Below are 18,219 nucleotides of genomic sequence, written 5' to 3'. Positions count from 1 at the left end.
GGCAAATGACTGCATTTCAGAAATAAGTGAACAGGGCTGAGAAAAGTAATTTTCTTTAAATACAGCCCAAAAGGATTAATTACGATTGGAGTCCTACTTTGCCCAAGGCTTTTTATTTCATTTTGCATGATAACCTTTCTCAGAACCATGCATGCACAAATGAGGTTGAGACAATGCCTTAATAGTAAATGAAATCTCATTAGAAATAAAAACCATGATGTTTTTTCTGGTTTCTGACCTGTTTAAGGGGTGCTCATTGTTACTCAACAGTGATTTACTTAAATCAGATAGTTATAAATTGTGATGGGGGTTTCTAATGGGATTTGCTTTTTCTGGTAGGTTTAGTGGCAACGTACAAGCTTGCCATAAACGTTTCCTGGGTTTTATCGTTTTTAAAAGTGTTATTCCACCTTTCTGAGTCTGGCTACCCCACAGAATTCTTTTATCGCTTTTACTCTTGGGTTACGTTGTCTGTAATGAAACCTACCCTCTCTGAAGCCTGAGTTCCTCTTCTAAGGTAACACCACTACCACCTTTTTTCTTTATTCTCATATTTTTTGGGAGAATTGTCTACACACTGCTATATGTCCTCTATCACCTAAGAAAGGTATTTGCCCATTACTGGATATATTTTTTTTTCTTACAGAGATAATAGTGATCAAATTGAACAGCCTATGACCTCAGGCTGTGTGTTCTGTGGCAATGGAAAAATGACAGCAAAAGAGGGAAATATCCTTGGAATCTAGTTCCTTAAGTGGAGGTATTTGCCCAAGTGACTGTCAATTAGATATTTGAGTTGCAAACAACGGGTGCATTTACCTGGTTTCAGAGTAGAAACAGACTTAGGAAAGGTGATAGGTGTTCTTGGGCTCTTAAGAGGGGACAGAGGATTGCTGTTCAGCCAGAGCAATGCTTCCACTGTTAGTTACTGGGGTATGTTGTCACCCCAAAGACCCAGAGCCAGAATATCAACACTTTTGAGTGATTGCAATTTTGTGACAATGAAATACTGTGTCTCTCAGCCTCCTTCATTGGATTACCTTCCTCTCTGTTCCACTTCATCCAGTTCCATATTTTTGTCTGTCATTTCAAAGCTAATTAATTACCATAAGTTTACAAATCATCAGACTCCCTGGTTACTTGTTAATAATCAATAAGATAGCCTGCTTGCCCGTTTTGAATAGTAACAATACATTTCCAGACAAAACATTAGTCATTTCCCCTCATAAGTGCTGTCAATCAGCTCTCCGTTAGGTACAATGGTGAAAACACTCATCCAGGATCTTAGATACTTAGGGAAGTAGACGTGCTTTGGGAGGCCGAGGCGGGTGGATCACAAGGTTTGGAGATCAAGACCATCCTGGCTAACATGGTGAAACCCTGTTTTGTAATTTTTGTAAAAATACAAAAAATTAGCTGGGTGTAGTGGTGGGCGCCTGTAGTCCTAGCTACTCGGGAGGCTGAGGCCGGAGAATGGCGTGAACCCGGGAGGCAGTGAGCCAAGATGATACCACTGCACTCCAGCCTGGGCGACAGAGCGAGACTGCATCTCAAAAAAAAAGAATAGATGTGAAAATCTGGTAACTACGCATCAGAGTTTGAAGTGATTAGAAAGGAATTAGCCAGAGGAAATCTAAGAGGTAGGATTTGAATTGGGCTTTGAAGAACGAAAGGTTACAGAGGATTTGGGAAAGTAAATTGGAGGCAGTGAGGACAAGTAGATATATGCATGGCACTCACGCAAGGTTGAGCTGAAAGAGAGTCAAAATTAAGCAAGCAGGACCCATTCTGTGGAGGACTTGCCATGCAAGGGTAAAGAATTGGAATGTTATATACAATGGGAGGTGAATAGAAGTTTTCTCTCATATTTTAGGAGTAAAACTGAAGACCGTGTGTATGAGAGTATGGATCAGGTGGTTGGGCCACCCAAAAGCTTAGATGAGAAATGAGAACTGAATCAGGCTGCTGGCAGAACAGAAAGTATGGAGACAGCTGATGGACGGTGCTTGGATCCACAAGTAGGTTGTACTACGGTTAAAAAAAAAAAAAAAAACAGCACTAAGAACTCTTATAAAGCACTTTAAGCTGTTACACAGATTGATCACTAGGAGGCATCCGTTCATCAACTAGTGAGCTGAAAAGGAAGGCAGCTCTGGACACCCACTTAAGAAGTCTGGATAGTTTCATGTTTAGCCTTTTCAACTCAAGGACTTTTGGAAACCAGAATCTAGAATATTTCTTCTGAATAGAACTTCAAAGATTAAATAAGGCCAAGAAGTCTAAACTGCACTCTGAATGTGGGACTATTTGATGATTTAGTTTGAGACAGAGTCTTGCTCTGTTGCCCAGACTGGAGTGCAGTGGCACGATCTCGGCTCACTGTAACCTTCACCTCCCTGTTTTAAGCAATTCCCCTGCATCAGCCTCCCGAGTAGCTGGGATTACAGGCGCATTTTTTTGCATTTTTAGTAGAGACGGGGTTTCACTATGTTGGCCAGACTTGTCTCGAACTCCTGACCTCAGGCAGTCTGCCTGCCTCAGCCTCCCAAAGTGCTGGGATTGCAGGCGTGAGCCACCATGCCCAGCCTTGGTTACCTTTTATACACTGATGAGGGCAATGTGACATGTTCATAATTTACTGGGTTTTAACTATTTTTTGGAAGATGTTTGACTTTTGGACTATCCAAATCTTTAATAATGATCATTGTCAGGAGTTTTTACTGTATATTGCAAATTAGTTTACATATCAGAATTTTGTAATCATTATGAATTAAACACTTAATAACTTTCCAAGTTCTGTTACATGTCTTTAAGCTAGTATTGATTAATGGACTTTTAATCAAGTGTTTGACTATGTAACTGCCAAGTAAGAAACTTATCAACTCAGTTCCATTACTGTGTTTCTCGTGCTTCTAAATACTTACTAGAAAACAGTAGGATGCTAGTTTATATAAACAACTCTCACTATTAAATTGTATGTTGCTTGGGAAAAGGTTTGTGGGATTTATTTTAGATGATGTCTGGACTATGAAAGCATTTAAGATTCAGACAGGCCTAGCATGTAGTTATCCATTTAAAAATTATAGCAGAGATATATTTGTAGGGCACATTTTGAGTCCTTACATTTCAAATTTTAGGATGCGTCATGAAAAATCTGTCAGAAGCATTTGAAAAAATTGATATTCTTTTAATGATGGGTATGGACTTCTGACTCAAGTCAAGATTTCTACCTATGTTGAGCATCTACTTTGTATCAGTACTTTTTCTAGGTGATTGGGACACATCAGAAATAATGGTCCTTGCCCTCTTGAATAGCTTGCATACTATTCTAGTAGGAAGGGGAACAGAAATAAGCAATAGGTACAATAAATTATTGGGTAGCATGTTAGAATATATGCTATGGGAAAAATTAAGGGGAATTGGGCGGCTACCATTTGAGAGTGATCAGGATAGGCCTGTTGAGCCAAGACTTGAAGAAAGTGATGACCCTGGGTGCTATGCTGAAAATAGATAATAAGGATAGAATCAGGGAGACAAGTTAGGAGGCCATTGTAGTAATCCAGCGGGGGGATATGATGGTGATTTGGATCAGGGTGGTAATTAAGGAAGTGGACAGAATCCAGATGTAGTTGAAGGCGTAACCAATGGTATTTCCTGACTAAATGTGTAGATTGAATATTGGGAGAGAAAAAAATCAGAAGGCAGGCATGCTTCTATGCCCTTGAAGGCCTGGGGCAAGAGTACAATGGAGATACCATATGTTTAAATATTTGAAAGTTCTGTTTAATGAAAATATGCCCAATGTGCATGTCTTGACAAACTTTCATTAGAACTGGGAAGCCAGGTTTGTATTTATGCCAGAACATAACTTGGGGACAGAGCTGACCCTCAGCCCATGTCCCACCTTCCTTTTCTTCCCACCCCGGCTCTGAACTGTATGGCAAGGGGCCTCCTGCATATTTACTTGGATGCCATAACAAGTATATTCAAACCATCCCATCCCCCTAACACATCAGTGCATGCAATGAAGATGTAATGCATTTCCTGGAACAGCCGGGGCTATTCTGGGCAGGGTATTTGGGGTCCTGAGTACCTAGAGTGTAGTGCAGAATGAGTATGCCCTCTAGATGACATGTCATTTTGACTCTAAAGCGCTCAATCCTAAAGCTCAGGGCCTTGGTAAGGGCCTTTCCTGGCCTGATGTAAGGGCAGTACTGATTTAGGGTTTTTAGTTTGAGCATCTGTACAGAGGATTGCTGTCAACTGAGAAAGGGGGCTGCAGGTAGAATAGGTTAGGGTGAGGAAGATAGTTTGGGAGCTCATTCACATGTTTTATCTTAGATTACACAAGCAGTACTGTAGAGAAGTGTAAATGGAGAATTTTCAACTTACGGTAGCACTCACTGTCCTAGAATATATAAAAACCGAGGGCTGTTTTTCACTATAGTTAATTCTAACCTATAAACTGGAGCAGTTCCATGTAGGAATTTGTTATAAGCTATTGTGTATGAATTATAGACTCCTCTGACCTATCCAGAGTGGTGGTTTTCAGGTTTTTTTTTTTTTCCTATGACCTAAAATCCCCTTAGACTTAAGCCTCTAGTGAACTACTCAGCAAATGGCTTTACTAATAAGTGTTCCCTTGCCTGGTATGTTTATTATTTTTTAACTTCAGTGGTTTATTCTTCAGCAGTAAGCAGTTGGATATAAGTTGGGGGTATAAATTTGGGACTCTGGCATATTGATGTTATTAAAAGTGATGAGACTGGATATCAAAAAAGGAATGAGTATAGATAAAGAAGAGAGCCAAAGACTAAGACTTGGGGCATTCCAACATTAAAAGGTTGGAGAGAAGAGAAAGAACCTCGTAGAGGAGACACCAGAGATGTAAAGGAAAACTGAGTGATGTCCTTGAAGCCAAGTGACAAACTTTATCCAAGAGAAGAAAATGAACTGTCCAGTGTTGCTGATAGACAACTTGATATTGCCAACTGTAAAATGTACTTTGAATTAGCCGTTTCGAATTTGTTTACCAAAGCAATGATTTTGTTGGCTAGTTTTCTAAACTTCAGTAACTTTTAAGTGACTTGTAGGTTTTCATTGCATATACAGCTGAATTTTTTTTTTTTTTTTTTTTTTAAACAGGGTCTTGCTGTCGCCCAGGCTTGTTACAGTGGTGCGATCCTAGTTCCTGCAACCTTGAACTTCTGGGCTCAAACAGTCCTCCACCTCAGCCTCCCAAGTAGCTGGGACTACAGGTGCATGCCACCACACCTGGCTAATTTTTGTTTACTTTTGTAGAGGGAGGCCTTACCATGTAGCCCAGGTTGGTTTCAAACTCCTAGGCTCAAGGGATCCTCTTGCCTCAGCCTCCTAGAGTGTGTATTACAGGTATGTGCCACCATGCCTGGCCCAAAGCTTTTTTTTTTTTCCTGTAATGCATTTTCTGTGAATTTATTGTCTTAAAAATTTGGCAAATATGGCCATTTTGACATATTTGCCAAATATTAGCATATGGCAACTATGCTCTTAATTTGTTAAGTCACCAACTGTTGGTGATGACTGTTGAAATAACAAGAGCACAGTTGTCACCAATCTCCAGGATCCTTACACTACTGTTATTTTCAATAATGTCCCATAGTCAGACGTTGTAGACTTAACCTCTGAGCTGCTCACAAAATTACTAAATCATTGTGAGATATGTAACTGGAAATTCTGGGCTTTAAAGTCTCTGGTTATAATTAAATGGGTGATTTTGAAAATTGTGGAGGCTGTTCAGACATTTTCAAATGAGACTAGAACGCATTTGTTTCAGACCAATAAACTGCAGAAGGTTAGATAACACCAAATACATTTGGGTTTCTCCTTAGAAAATGACTTGGGCCTCCAGATTACATCTCATTTTTTTTTTACCCTATCAAGTTTGTTTTTCCATATGAAATGTCTTTTCCAACTACACCTGCCCTTGGAGACTGAATAACAGACTTAAAGGAAGTATCCTTTCCAGATGAGCTGAAGAATGTCATCCTCTTAAAAGAATGAACAGCTGGTCATGTAGAAATTCTCTGGAATGCTCACTTGTCGTACAAAGGCAGGGGGCAGAAAACATGTTTGTAGTTTTTTTGTTATTGGTAGACATAATTGTAAATCTTTGAGACATTAATTTTACTAGAAGTCCACATAATTTTAATAATTGCCTTTCTCCTGAAAAGATGGCTAATCAGTTAACAATGTGAAGGCTAGAATGCTGGCCAAGCATAATTTAGTGGGACTCAGGATTGCTGGCTGGATTGTCCCGTTTGATCAGACCATGTTTCTTAGATGAAGATTCAGGACGCCCTCGTGTATAAAAGTTATCCTTTGTTCTGATTACGTTGGTATTAAGTTCGAATTTCTTAACATGACACACAAAGGATTCGACTCTTGCTTAGTTAGCTGTCTAAGCTCCTCTCACTTTCTCTTCCCCTCTTGAATTTTTTGCTCTTGCCACACAACTAGCAGATGAGCTAATCTATCTGTTCCAATGTGGGCACGGTAGCAGCCCTTCCTCTTACCTTGGCCCACTCTGACTTATCCAGCCCTGGTTTAATTCTTCGTATCCTCGTGAGGGTCCGCACGTAGTTGAGGCTGTTTACTAAACGGATGAATTTCCCTACCGGGAGGCTAGGTCTCCGTTATGCTTTAATTCTCAGGAAGCAGCTTCTATAGGCATTGTTTAAATGTAAGGACTAGGAGGGAGCTGGAGGTATTGCATTCCCCATGTCACAGATAAATGAGATTCCAAAACCAACATCTGGCTAGGCGCTTGGAAAGAGGGACCCGCGAGGTCGACCAGGCGTTTAGAACTGTGCCTTGCAGTGTGGAATCTCAGTACCGGATATTACCCCGGTTTGTAGAGAGTTACTGTTTAAGAGACGATGCACATCGTAAGGACGGGTCAAGAAGAAAGCCGAAGACGGGTTGGCGCCTCCGGTCGGGGTAGAGAAAAGGCAGGCGAAATGCGACCTGACGTGGGTCCGCCTTTCTCCACCCGTGGCAAACCCGACAGTCGCACCATTGCTTTAACAATCGCCCTCTTTCCAAGAAGAGCTACTTAGTGACCGTGAGCGAATATGCCTGGGAAGACACGATGTCCTCTCGGCCTCTGTGCGCTCACTTGTTTACCTAGGCGTCCGGGGGAGGCACACTCGCCGGACTCGCGAGCCTCGGCCCCGGCCTCCCGGCTCACCCAGGCCACGACGCTGGTTCTGCGGGCTCTCGGACCCAAGCGCGAATCCCCAGGGCTAATTCCCAAGAACGGAGAGACAGCACTGCCTGGAGGCTGCCCGCGCCTCCGCGCCCCCGTCCTCACTTTCTGAGGCTGTTAGCAGAGAGCCCCACGGGCCGGGGAGAGGCGGGACGCGGGGGATGGCTTCGCAGCGCCCTGTGAGCGTCGGCATTAGTCGCCAGGCAGCCAGGGCTCCTTGGGCGATCGCCCTGGGTGGAGGAGAGGAGTTTCCGGGGCTCGGGTCCCGGTCGCCTTCCAGGAGAACAAGCGCGGAAGCAAGTGGGCGGTGAGAGGCGGAGCGAGGGACGCGGGGGGCGTGGACGCAGCCGGCTTTGGAAAGGCCCCAAGTTAATGAGGCGTGCGCCGGCTGCCGAGCGCCTTTCCGAGCTGGGCTTTCCCCCGTGGTGCGGGCGCCAGGAGCCGCCTTTTCCGCTGGGTGTCACTCGGGGGTGGGGAAGATGGCCCATTCAAAAGCGCCGCGAGGGGGCCCGGCCAGTGCCCTTCAGTGAGCGCTCGCAAGAGGACGGCAGAGGCCCGGCAGCTCGCGGCTCCGGGACCTTGTGGCGCATCAGGACGCGGCTGTCCCTCTGCCGGGACCCACAGCCGCCTCCGCCGCTCTGCCTCCTGCGTGTTAGCCTCCTCTGCGCGCTCCGGGCAGGCGGCCGTGGGAGCCGCTGGGGCGAGGACGGCGCGCGGCTGCTGCTGCTGCCCCCGGCCCGCGCGGCTGGAAACGGAGAGGCCGAGCCAAGCGGCGGCCCCTCCTATGCTGGGAGGATGCTGGAGAGCAGCGGCTGCAAAGCGCTGAAGGAGGGCGTGCTGGAGAAGCGCAGCGACGGGTTGTTGCAGCTCTGGAAGAAAAAGTGCTGCATCCTCACCGAGGAGGGGCTGCTACTTATCCCCCCCAAGCAGCTGCAACACCAGCAGCAGCAGCAGCAGCAGCAACAACAGCCCGGGCAGGGGCCGGCCGAGCCGTCCCTACCCAGTGGCCCCGCTGTCGCCAGCCTAGAGCCGCCGGTCAAGCTCAAGGAGCTGCACTTCTCCAACATGAAGACCGTGGACTGTGTAGAGCGCAAGGGCAAGTACATGTACTTCACTGTGGTGATGGCAGAGGGCAAGGAAATCGACTTTCGGTGCCCGCAAGACCAGGGCTGGAACGCCGAGATCACGCTGCAGATGGTGCAGTACAAGAATCGTCAGGCCATCCTGGCGGTCAAGTCCACGCGGCAGAAGCAGCAGCACCTGGTCCAGCAGCAGCCCCCCTCGCAGCCGCAGCCGCAGCTCCAGCCCCAACCCCAACCCCAACCCCAACCCCAATCCCAGCCTCAGCCTCAGCCGCAACCCCAGCCCCAATCACAACCCCAGCCTCAGCCCCAACCTAAGCCTCAGCCCCAGCAGCTCCACCCGTATCCGCATCCACATCCACATCCACATCCACACTCTCATCCGCACTCGCACCCACACCCTCACCCGCACCCTCACCCTCACCAAATACCGCACCCGCACCCGCACCCACAGCCGCACTCGCAGCCGCACGGACACCGGCTTCTCCGCAGCACCTCCAACTCTGCCTGAAGGGGGCAGCTCCCGGGCCAGACAAGGTAAGGTCCCGGCACTCGCGCTCCGGAGGAGTGGGTCTCGGGAGTGTGTTGGAAGGCGTAGGAAGCTTGCTCACAGGTTCGGCTCCTGTATGGAGAAATCAGAACTCATTCCAAGTTTCTGGGGCGATGGAAGGAACAGAAACAAACTGGAGCCAGGAGGGCCTGGGCAGAGAGGGAAGGCTGGGAAGACCCGGGCCAGGCAGGGGGCCTCGCAGACCGCGCCCGCGCCCATCACGACCGTCCTTGTCCGGTGGTGCGCCCCCCAGCCCCACTTGACTGTGTGTTTGGGCACTTGAGGGAAACACCGCGGTGCCTTTCTGAGCCCGGTTTGTCAGCCGGACTGGCCCGAACAGAACTGGTCTGGGAGGGTTCCTAGCCACCTACTTCACTCGGTGTCATTTCTTTCCAGGTTTTGAGGACTTGAAGAAGTGGGACGAGCACATTTCTATTGTCTTCACTTGGATCAAAAGCAAAACAGTCTCTCCGCCCCGCACCAGATCAAGTAGTTTGGACATCACCCTACTGAAAACTTGTGATTCGTCTTAGTTTTCTGCATACTTTTCATCACGATGCAGGAAACGATTTCGAGTCAAGAAGACTGTTATTTATGAACCTTTGAAAGGATCGTCTAGTATGGTGAATTTTCTAGGAGCGATGATGTACTGTAATTTTATTTTAATGTATTTTGATTTATGATTATTTATTAGTTTTTTTTTAAATGCTTGTTCTAAGACATTTCTGAATGTAGGCCATTTTCCAAAAAGGAAACTTTATTTTCAAAAACCTATTCCATAGTAAGTCCTAGTGTTGGAAAATAAAAAAGGGCGGTGGAGGGGAAAACATTAAGAATCTAGTCATTATTCCTGGAGTACTTTCAGAAGGTATGACACTTTCATTGTTATGCCAGGTGGTTGAAATTAAAACTCCGATACTACTTTTTTTGAGGATTTTTGGTTTTGTTTTTGCTTAGGCATATAGTTTGTCTAGAAGTTTAAAAAAGCTAAAAGTTCAAAATGGTGTAATTATGAATATCTAATGCTCAAGATAGTTTCTAAAAGGAAATCAGTAGTAGGGATACCTGATTTCAAAATACTTAAAACATAACCTAACTGATGATGGTAGGATGATTGTATCTTGAATATGTGGTAGGGCCACATCTACTGTAGGAAAACCTTTTATCATCTGTGTGTAAAGGGCTTAACAAGGAGAAGAGGCCTTTTGACTGATTTATGAGTATACATGCATTTGCTGTTTCATTTCAAAAATGTTGTGGAGGAAAAGAGTATATTTAACTTGTATAAGAGAGTATTTGTGCTCCTGTCCAGGCTGCAGGACCTTTCTCCGAGAGCTTTGCCCACTTGAACCACATTTTCTGATCCCTTTACTTTGTTTTAGAAGCACACTGAAAAATCTCGTTGTTTAAAGTACAATTTGTAAATATTTCAAAGGTCTAGGCGTCATAACTTTTTGTTTTCATACTGAAAATGATGTTGATCAGAGAAACCAACTGTTTTGCTTTTCATTGCTCTGTGAGAAATTTGAGGATTCTGTTTTGTTTTTAGGTTAGCTAAACTCAGAAATTGAAAAGGAAAAGACTGGATAAACAGAGGATTTTCAGTAAGAAAACAACCCCAGTCTTGTCTTAGAAGGCACTTGTTGAGGAGTCTGGGTGGGGGAAAAAAGAGGATGTGCTTTTAAAGGTAGAACAAACCTTCTTCTGTGTTAAATCAAAAGGATGTTCAAAATCCACCAGGGCAGATGCTACTTAAGTTTAAATGGAGCCATAGATGATACAAAGTCCTCTTGGGGCTGAAAATCACTTCCTATCTGCATGGCTTTACTAACTAGTTTCTGTTTTCCATTATCTTTTTCACAGAAAGTCTTGGTCAGTATTTTTCCAGCATTTAAATTGAAACGGTCAGTATCAGACCACTGCTAAGTTATATAGTCAAGAAATAAAAATATAATTACATGCTACAGATGTCTTTATTCTCCTTCCATCTAGAAAGGAGTTCCAAGGTCAAAGTACTTTTTAGTGCAATAGTTAAATGACATTTTGAGATCATAACTCTTACCCAAAAAGTTGCAGGGAAAATTAAAATAGTTTTCCCCTATTAAGCAAATGGCAAACAAAACTTAAGTGGACCCCCACTTCCAGTGGTTATTTGGGTTGCAGTTGTGAAAATATGCTGCCAACATTTAAAAACTTGTTTCATATGTATATACATATATGAATATGCATGTATATATACATATATGAAAATAGGTATGTACACACATGCACATATGTTAATATGTATATATGTATATGTGTGTATATATGTATATGAAATGAGAGCCAGATCTAAAGATTTCTTAAATCAAGTTTGGTTCAGCTTCCTTAGAAGTACAAATGTACTTTTTGAGGTATGCCTCATAGTACTATACTTTTTAATGCATGCAAATCATAATAACTCCAAATGAACCACAATTTTTTTCCCAATGGAGGATTTTTCTTTTAAATTCTTGTACTAAAAATAAAAAAATCCGTACCAAATACTTTACAAATTAAGATTGATGTAGCTTTTAAAAAAGGCATTTGTATGTTGTTAGCTTACATATGGGGCTAGGTAATTTCATTGCTTAAAAAAGTATGCCCAGGGTCCCTCTTGGTGGCTGGATTTCCTTTTTTTCCCCCCGTGGTGGCCATGGTTCTTAATAGGGCCACCAGAATCATGGTTTCTTTTCTTTTCTTTTTTTTTTTTTTTGAGATGGAGTCTCACTCTGTCGTGCAAGCTAGAGTGCAGTGACACGATCTCGGCTCACTGCAACCTCCGCCTCCTGGGTTCAAGCCATTCTCCTGTCTCAGCCTTCTGAATAGCTGGGACTACAGGTGCATGCCACTACGTCCGGCTTTTATATTTTTAGTAGAGACGGGGTTTCACCATATTGGTCAGGCTGGTCTCAAACTCCTGACCTCAGGTGATCCACCTGTCTTGGCCTCCCAAAGTGCTAGGATTACAGGCGTGAGCCACCATGCCTGGCCCCAGAATAACGGTTTCTTGACTTTCCATAGCCCTTGTTCCTTAGTCTGCTGTGATATTTATGTTGACCTTTATCACTTTCTATTCTGAACCCCTCTTAGCATTTAATGTGAAATCTAAGAAATCAGAAGTAGAATGGCTTTTATTGTTTTGACACCTTTGAAATTATTATTAATAATTTTTCCAGAGCAAAAAAGCAAACATGCTCAATAAGACTAACCAAAACAAAATATAAATGTACATCATTTAATGTCTCAGTGGCTCTATCTACCTGTAAGAAAATGATACAAACCACCTAAGGTATTTTGAAGCCTGACAAATCAACTTCATGGAAAAAGGTAAAAAATGCATTTTTCAACCCAAGGAAAAGATGACCGAAAGGGCAGATCCAATAGAAGACCCACTCCTTAAATAAACACAAAATGTAAAAAGTTGGAAAATTAGGAGCAATGTTCCATCTGGAAACTGAACTTTTTATCCTTGAACTTGTGTTGGCACCAAGCCTCATACACAGTGAGCTCAATAACTGTCTGTTGGGACAAAGGAAGGAAGGACAAAATGTGTAACTCCCCAGCACCTGGGAGATGCCGTCTCTTGCCTCGCTGAGTGTTCCTTTCATTTTCTCTCATGTCGTTCCCTGAGAACAACGAATTCTGGGACAGGCTAAACATCATGACGAAATTTCTTAAACAGACTTTCTTAGTGGAAATCCATTTAGATCTGTGTATGCTCTATGGGGAGTGCTGACGTCGGAGAGTAAATGTCTATAAGGGGCCCTTTTAAAATGAACATTTTCCTCATTGAGCAAGCTGGGATTCTCTAATCATGTAGAAATCAAACCATCTTTATAATTTCACTTCAAATGTTTATGGTTTTGTGTTTTTGTCTCCAATGACGGTAAAAATAAAAAACACACATTACTTAAAGGAGTTTCCCTCACATGTAAACACTGTTAGGAAGTCTGGATTAAGTTGAAAGTCTTGTTTTAACTATTTTTTTCTCTCATATACCAAACACTCTGTATTTCTCTTAAAGAAGCTCTTTAAGAGAAAGCCCTAATTTTAAATCTGACAGTAAAGTTTGCTGCAAGTGTATGAGTTCAAATACATCCCTTGTTTTCTGTCCCTAGGGGAAAGGTCACATGGTTTTAGCTTGGCTCCTGTGTTAATATTATATTCAGTAGCAGGCTTAGAAGAGTGGTCTAAGACTTGAACCTGGAGCCATTTTATAGCACAGAATCCTATGAAGATAGGACTGTGAGCATTTGTTTTCTTTTTTTGTGTGTCAAACTAATTGGCTTTTGCTTTAGCAATAAAATGTCCTCAACAGAATAAAAGTGAAAATTATAGATCTTGGTATTGAATCCATCAGTGATTCAAGAGATACACCTATTTGCCTAAAACAACGTAAGATGTATTAGTTATGGAATTATGTGTTGGATAAGTTCTTAAGACCTGTTTCCTCAATTCTTGACACAGTTTTCAAGAGTGGCTTTTTCACTTGCACGGTTGGGCAGATAATCCAGATTTACCTAAGATTGGGCAAAAAAGTGATATGTGACTTTGCTGGCAGGGCATTTGCTAAATGGAGTACAGGATCTGACAGGGTTTTCTTAGAAAGGGCAATGTTGTCCAATGAAGGAAGCAGAAGGACTCTGGATTAGAAGCATCTGCACAAAAGCTGATGAGACCTACTCTCCACTGCTCTGCAGCTGGTCAGCTGATGGCAGGCTGAGCAGTGGGGAAGCAGGTTTTAACAACAGGTAGTCCTTCCAGGTCACTGTATACTGAGAAGAAACATAAAACTATTTTCTGTTACATTCCGAGGTCAGCCTTCTTCTTAACGTTTTATAGTATACAAATGCCAGCTTCTGGAAAGCAAGTGTCATCATGTACCAAATGCTTTATACACCATCACATTCGTGAATTTTTTAGCATGGTCAGAACTTGTGTAAATATGTCTCTTAGATGATTTTGGGGAGATGTGATTTATTTTTCATATTTTCAAAATGCATTCCATTTCAAATAAAGTATCTATTGAGACAACCGACCTGTGGACCTTTTGAAGGACTTGTTCAACTGGCACATGCACTGTGTGTTCTTGCGAAACAGAGATTCTGAATTACTTGGGCATTCTGGGGGGAAAAAAAGACCATTTTTGAGGTTGGGAATTCAATTTTTAAAAAATTCACTGGGAATTTGGAATATGAAAATTCACTCAGGTCTGTTGGTGAAAAAATTAGCTTTCAGAATGCTAATGAACCTTAGTGGAATTTTCCATAGTTTCCCAGAGGACCAGAAACAGTCCCTAGTGAATCAGCTCAACAGCACTTCCCTCTTGAGTCCCAGAGGTAGTCTAGTTCTCTTATGTCTCTTGGGAGGGTAAAGCTTTGTCTCTGAGTCATCCTTCAAACAGGTATTCATAAACCTTCCTATTTTGTGTTGACAGCAGAAGACGGACTTGATTCTTTAAAGAAAACAGCATAACTTTATTCTTACAATCTCCACTGGCATCTAAAGGCCTTTAAATCTCAAAAAACTTTAAATTAGGAAACTTGAAGTCTTTTTTTTTTTTTTTTTTTTTTTATCCCTTAGCATAGTCTTGCATTGACAGCTTTACTACTCTAGTTTTTTTGTTTGTTTGTTTGTTTAAAGAAAAAATGTGAGAAGACAAATCACTGTCATGCTAAGGGGACTTCAGGGACACTGTGCGAAATAAATGTATATAGTAGGTGGTAGCCCAGGATTGGTAAGAGCCAGGATTTGAGAGTCATAGTACACGGGTTCAAGTCCCAGTTTCACAATTATTAGCTATGTAGATCTTGAATTACTTAAACTCTTGGAAACTCAATTTCCTTTTCTGTAAAATGAAGTTTATAAAGCTACTTATTTTAGGGTAGTTGAGGAGATTTAATAAGTTAGGATACATAAAAGTACTTAGAGCAGTGCCTGGCATCACTGTGAAAGGAAGCTCCTTGCATTAGGGCAGATAAACAGGTGGGAAATCATTATAGCCACATGAATATATAATATATGGTATTCTGAAGCTAGACATTGTATTTTCTGAGATCTCAGCACTTATTTATTTATTTATTTATTTATTTAAAACAGAGTCTTGCTTTGTTGCCCAGGCTGGAGTACAGTAGCGCCATCTTGGCTCACTGCACTCTCCACCTCCAGGGTTCAATTCTCCCACATCAGCCTCCTGAGTAGCTGGGATTACAGGCGTGTGCCACCACAATGGCTAATTTTTGTATTTGTAGTAGAGATGGGGTTTCACCATGTCGCCCAATCTGGTCTTAAACTCCTGACCACAAGTGATCCAGCTGCCTTGGCATCCCAAAGTGCTGGGATTACAGGCGTGGGCACCGATGCCTGGCCTCAGCACTTCTTTTTCAATGGTAAGAACAGTATGGTTGACCACATCCTTGTATTCAACTTTGAAAAAAGAGAAAAATACATTATAGAAATACTATTTAAAATTTTGTTATTATTATTATTATTAATGTTTCTTCGGAAACGGAGTTTCTGTCTGTCGCCCAGACTCTGAGATGCAGTGGCACAATCTCGACTCACTGCAACCTCCGCCTCCCGGGTTCAAGCTGTTCTCCTGCCTCAGCCTCCTGAGTAGTTGGGATTCCAAGCATGCACCACTATGCCTGGCTAATTTTTGTATTTTTAGTAGAGACGGAGTTTCACCATATTGGCCAGGCTGATCTTGAACTCCTGACCTCAGGTGATTCGCCAGCCTCAGCCTCCCAAAGTGCTGGTTTTATAAGTGTGAACCACCGCACCTGGCCAATTTTTAGTATTATTGAGAGACATGATCTTGCTCTATTACCCAGACTGGAGTTCAGTGGTGTGATCATAGCTCACTGCAGCCTGGAACTCCTGGGCTCAAGCATCCTCCCACCTCAACCTCCCAAAGTCCCAGGATTACAGGCATCAGCCACCATGCCTGCACACACTACCATTTTAATGATAATTTTCATATGCTTATTACTTTCCAGTCTTGGTCCACATGCTCATGTATTTTAAGTTACTTATAAATTAGTCTATCAAAAAAGTCATATATGTAGCTGTGGTGCTCTGCCCAGATTGCCACTTCAGGACAGAGAGGGCATTCAGTCACCATATGTGGAAGTGTTGGTGACTATCATGTTCTCAGCAAGTCCTTTCCCTGGGGACCCACTTTGTCCTAGAACATACCCCCTCCTTGGGGTTAGCCCACATCCAGTGATGGGTCTATGGGGAGTCAGGCCAACTGTAAAGGATCATCCCAGCTGCAGAGCTGCCTGTGGAATTGGCAGAGGCCTATCACAACCAGTGTGCATTGTAGTCCAACTCTCACTCTGCTCAATTCTGTTTCCCTTGCTTCCTCACGGGTGAGGTTCCCAAAAACACTACTTGGGGTGGAAACACTCGCTCTCCCCCAACCTCCTGCCATCAAATCTCAGAGTCTCAGAACCTGTATCTCAGGGAATCCTGTCTATGACCATGTCCGTTTCTGTATGTGAATATATGTATGTTCCCACCACCAGGTTCTATAGGAAGGCTAGTGGTGTTGGGAGGGGAGTAAACAGCATAATGGTGAAGCATAGGCTTTAGGGTACTGGCTCTCAACCTAGAGCAATTTTGTCCCCCAGAAGACATTTAGCAACGTTTGGAGTGATTTTTGGTTATCACAAGTGGTGAGCAGAGGCCAAGGATGCTGCTAAATATCCTACTATGCACAGGAGAGCCCCACCTACAACAAAGAATTACCCCGCCCAAAATGTCAACCATACCAAGGTTGAGAAACCCTGCTTTGGAATCAGATAGTCTCATTCTTATTAGCTGAGTTGCTTTGGGCAAGTAATTTAATTTATTTTAGCCTCCGTTTTCAGCGTGTGTAATGCAGAAAATGATAGTACCTGTCTCGTGGAGTTGTGAAACCAAAATTAGTTAGTTCACATAAAGGACTGTGGCCGTTCCTGTCGCAAAGCAAGCATTCAATAAGTGGTAGCTATCATCCTTATTATTATTGTTTAAAGTCATAATGTTAATGACAGCATAATATGCCATCTAGTTGGTGTATTATTTCACTTATTTGCCTATTGCCATCTGGTGATTTTCTGTTGTTATGCTGTTAACAATACAGCTGCAATAAACATCATCATGCATACATTATATTGAATAAAAAGCATGAACTGGGATTCTAGTTCTGACTCTTAGTCTTTTGACATTAGCAGCTCATTAAATCTCTTATGAGCCTTACGCTGCTCATTTGTAAGTGGGAATAATAGCCCTGCCTGAGAGAAGCTATTATGAAGATACTATGAAGTGGCAGTAAAATCTGCATGAGTTCAAGTCCCAGAGGCACCACTTAGCCACTTTACTTACAGTAAAGCATCATGAAAAATGCAAACATTGTTATCTGGATTCCATTTTAAGAGGAATTAGATATTATATATTCATATACATATGTATATTTCAATCCAAATAATCTGGTTTTAAGAAATAGGATGGGCTGGGCATGGTGGCTCATGACTGTAATCCCAGCACTTTGGAAGGCCAAGGCAAGAGGATCATTTGAGGCCAGGAGTTCAAGACCAGCCTGGGCAGCATAGCAAGAACCCCATCTCTAATTTTCTTTTTTAAGATTCTGACAAAGGGTTATTAAAAAATGCAAATCATTAAAAAAAAGAGAAATAAAAATTTTAAAAAGAAAAGGAAACAGGATGTTACTGTAACTAAAAAAATAGTATCAAGTAATTCCTAGTTTTTTATAGAATTTGACCCAAATTTATATTTATGGTAAAGAGGAAGGAATCATGTCAAGTTATTGACGGAGGAAAACATGAATAATGAACTCACTGACCATATGAATCTATTCAGCAAAATATTCTTACTTGCTTTTCTCTCAAAGACCTGGTGGGAAGCCCTCACCAGCTACAGAGAAAGGCCATAATCAGATGTCATGGTGCGAGTGTTCCAGAGCTCTAGCCTTACTTGCCTACAAAGTAAGTCTGTTTATCAAAGATGGCAGCAGTGGGGGCCAGAACACTGGAAATTTAGATGATATGGGATAGACTGTTGCTGTGGGCAAATCCAAGTGGTTTGAGGATTGTTCAGATTCTGATTTTATCTTGAAGGACCTGAGGATAAAGAGGTCCACTTTGTTACTCCTAGACACAGAGTCAGCATTAGCTGCTTCGGAGATACAGTCGATGTGAGAATGGCTTGCTTTTTGCCAGAGCATTCACCTGAAGTATTTGATATTTAGTTAGGCTCCGGAAATGAAAACTTGAAAAAATAGTCAATGCGGTTATGTTGTATACTCTAAGGCCTGC

At 42.7% G+C, this 18,219-nt stretch overlaps 1 protein-coding gene across 1 annotated transcript; it reads left to right on the top strand.

The window, feature by feature from the left end:
* Positions 1 to 7,464: 7,464 nt before the first annotated feature.
* On the top strand, positions 7,465 to 13,937 carry PHLDA1 (pleckstrin homology like domain family A member 1). Its single transcript, XM_023216710.2, has 2 exons — positions 7,465 to 8,865; positions 9,275 to 13,937. The coding sequence occupies exon 1, from the start codon at positions 7,619 to 7,621 to the stop codon at positions 8,837 to 8,839; it is 1,221 nt and encodes a 406-aa protein (XP_023072478.2). The 5' UTR covers positions 7,465 to 7,618; the 3' UTR covers positions 8,840 to 8,865; positions 9,275 to 13,937.
* Positions 13,938 to 18,219: the final 4,282 nt, after the last annotated feature.

The sequence above is a fragment of the Piliocolobus tephrosceles genome, chromosome 10, assembly GCF_002776525.5.
Source record: "Piliocolobus tephrosceles isolate RC106 chromosome 10, ASM277652v3, whole genome shotgun sequence".
NCBI lineage: Eukaryota > Metazoa > Chordata > Mammalia > Primates > Cercopithecidae > Piliocolobus > Piliocolobus tephrosceles.
The sequence above is the reverse complement of the archived record's forward strand: the minus strand, read 5'-3'. Positions and strand labels throughout refer to the sequence as shown.

Coding starts and splice junctions, on each gene's coding strand:
- PHLDA1 (XM_023216710.2), top strand. CDS start 7,619: ATGAGGCGTGCGCCGGCTGCCGAGCGCCTTTCCGAGCTGGGCTTTCCC.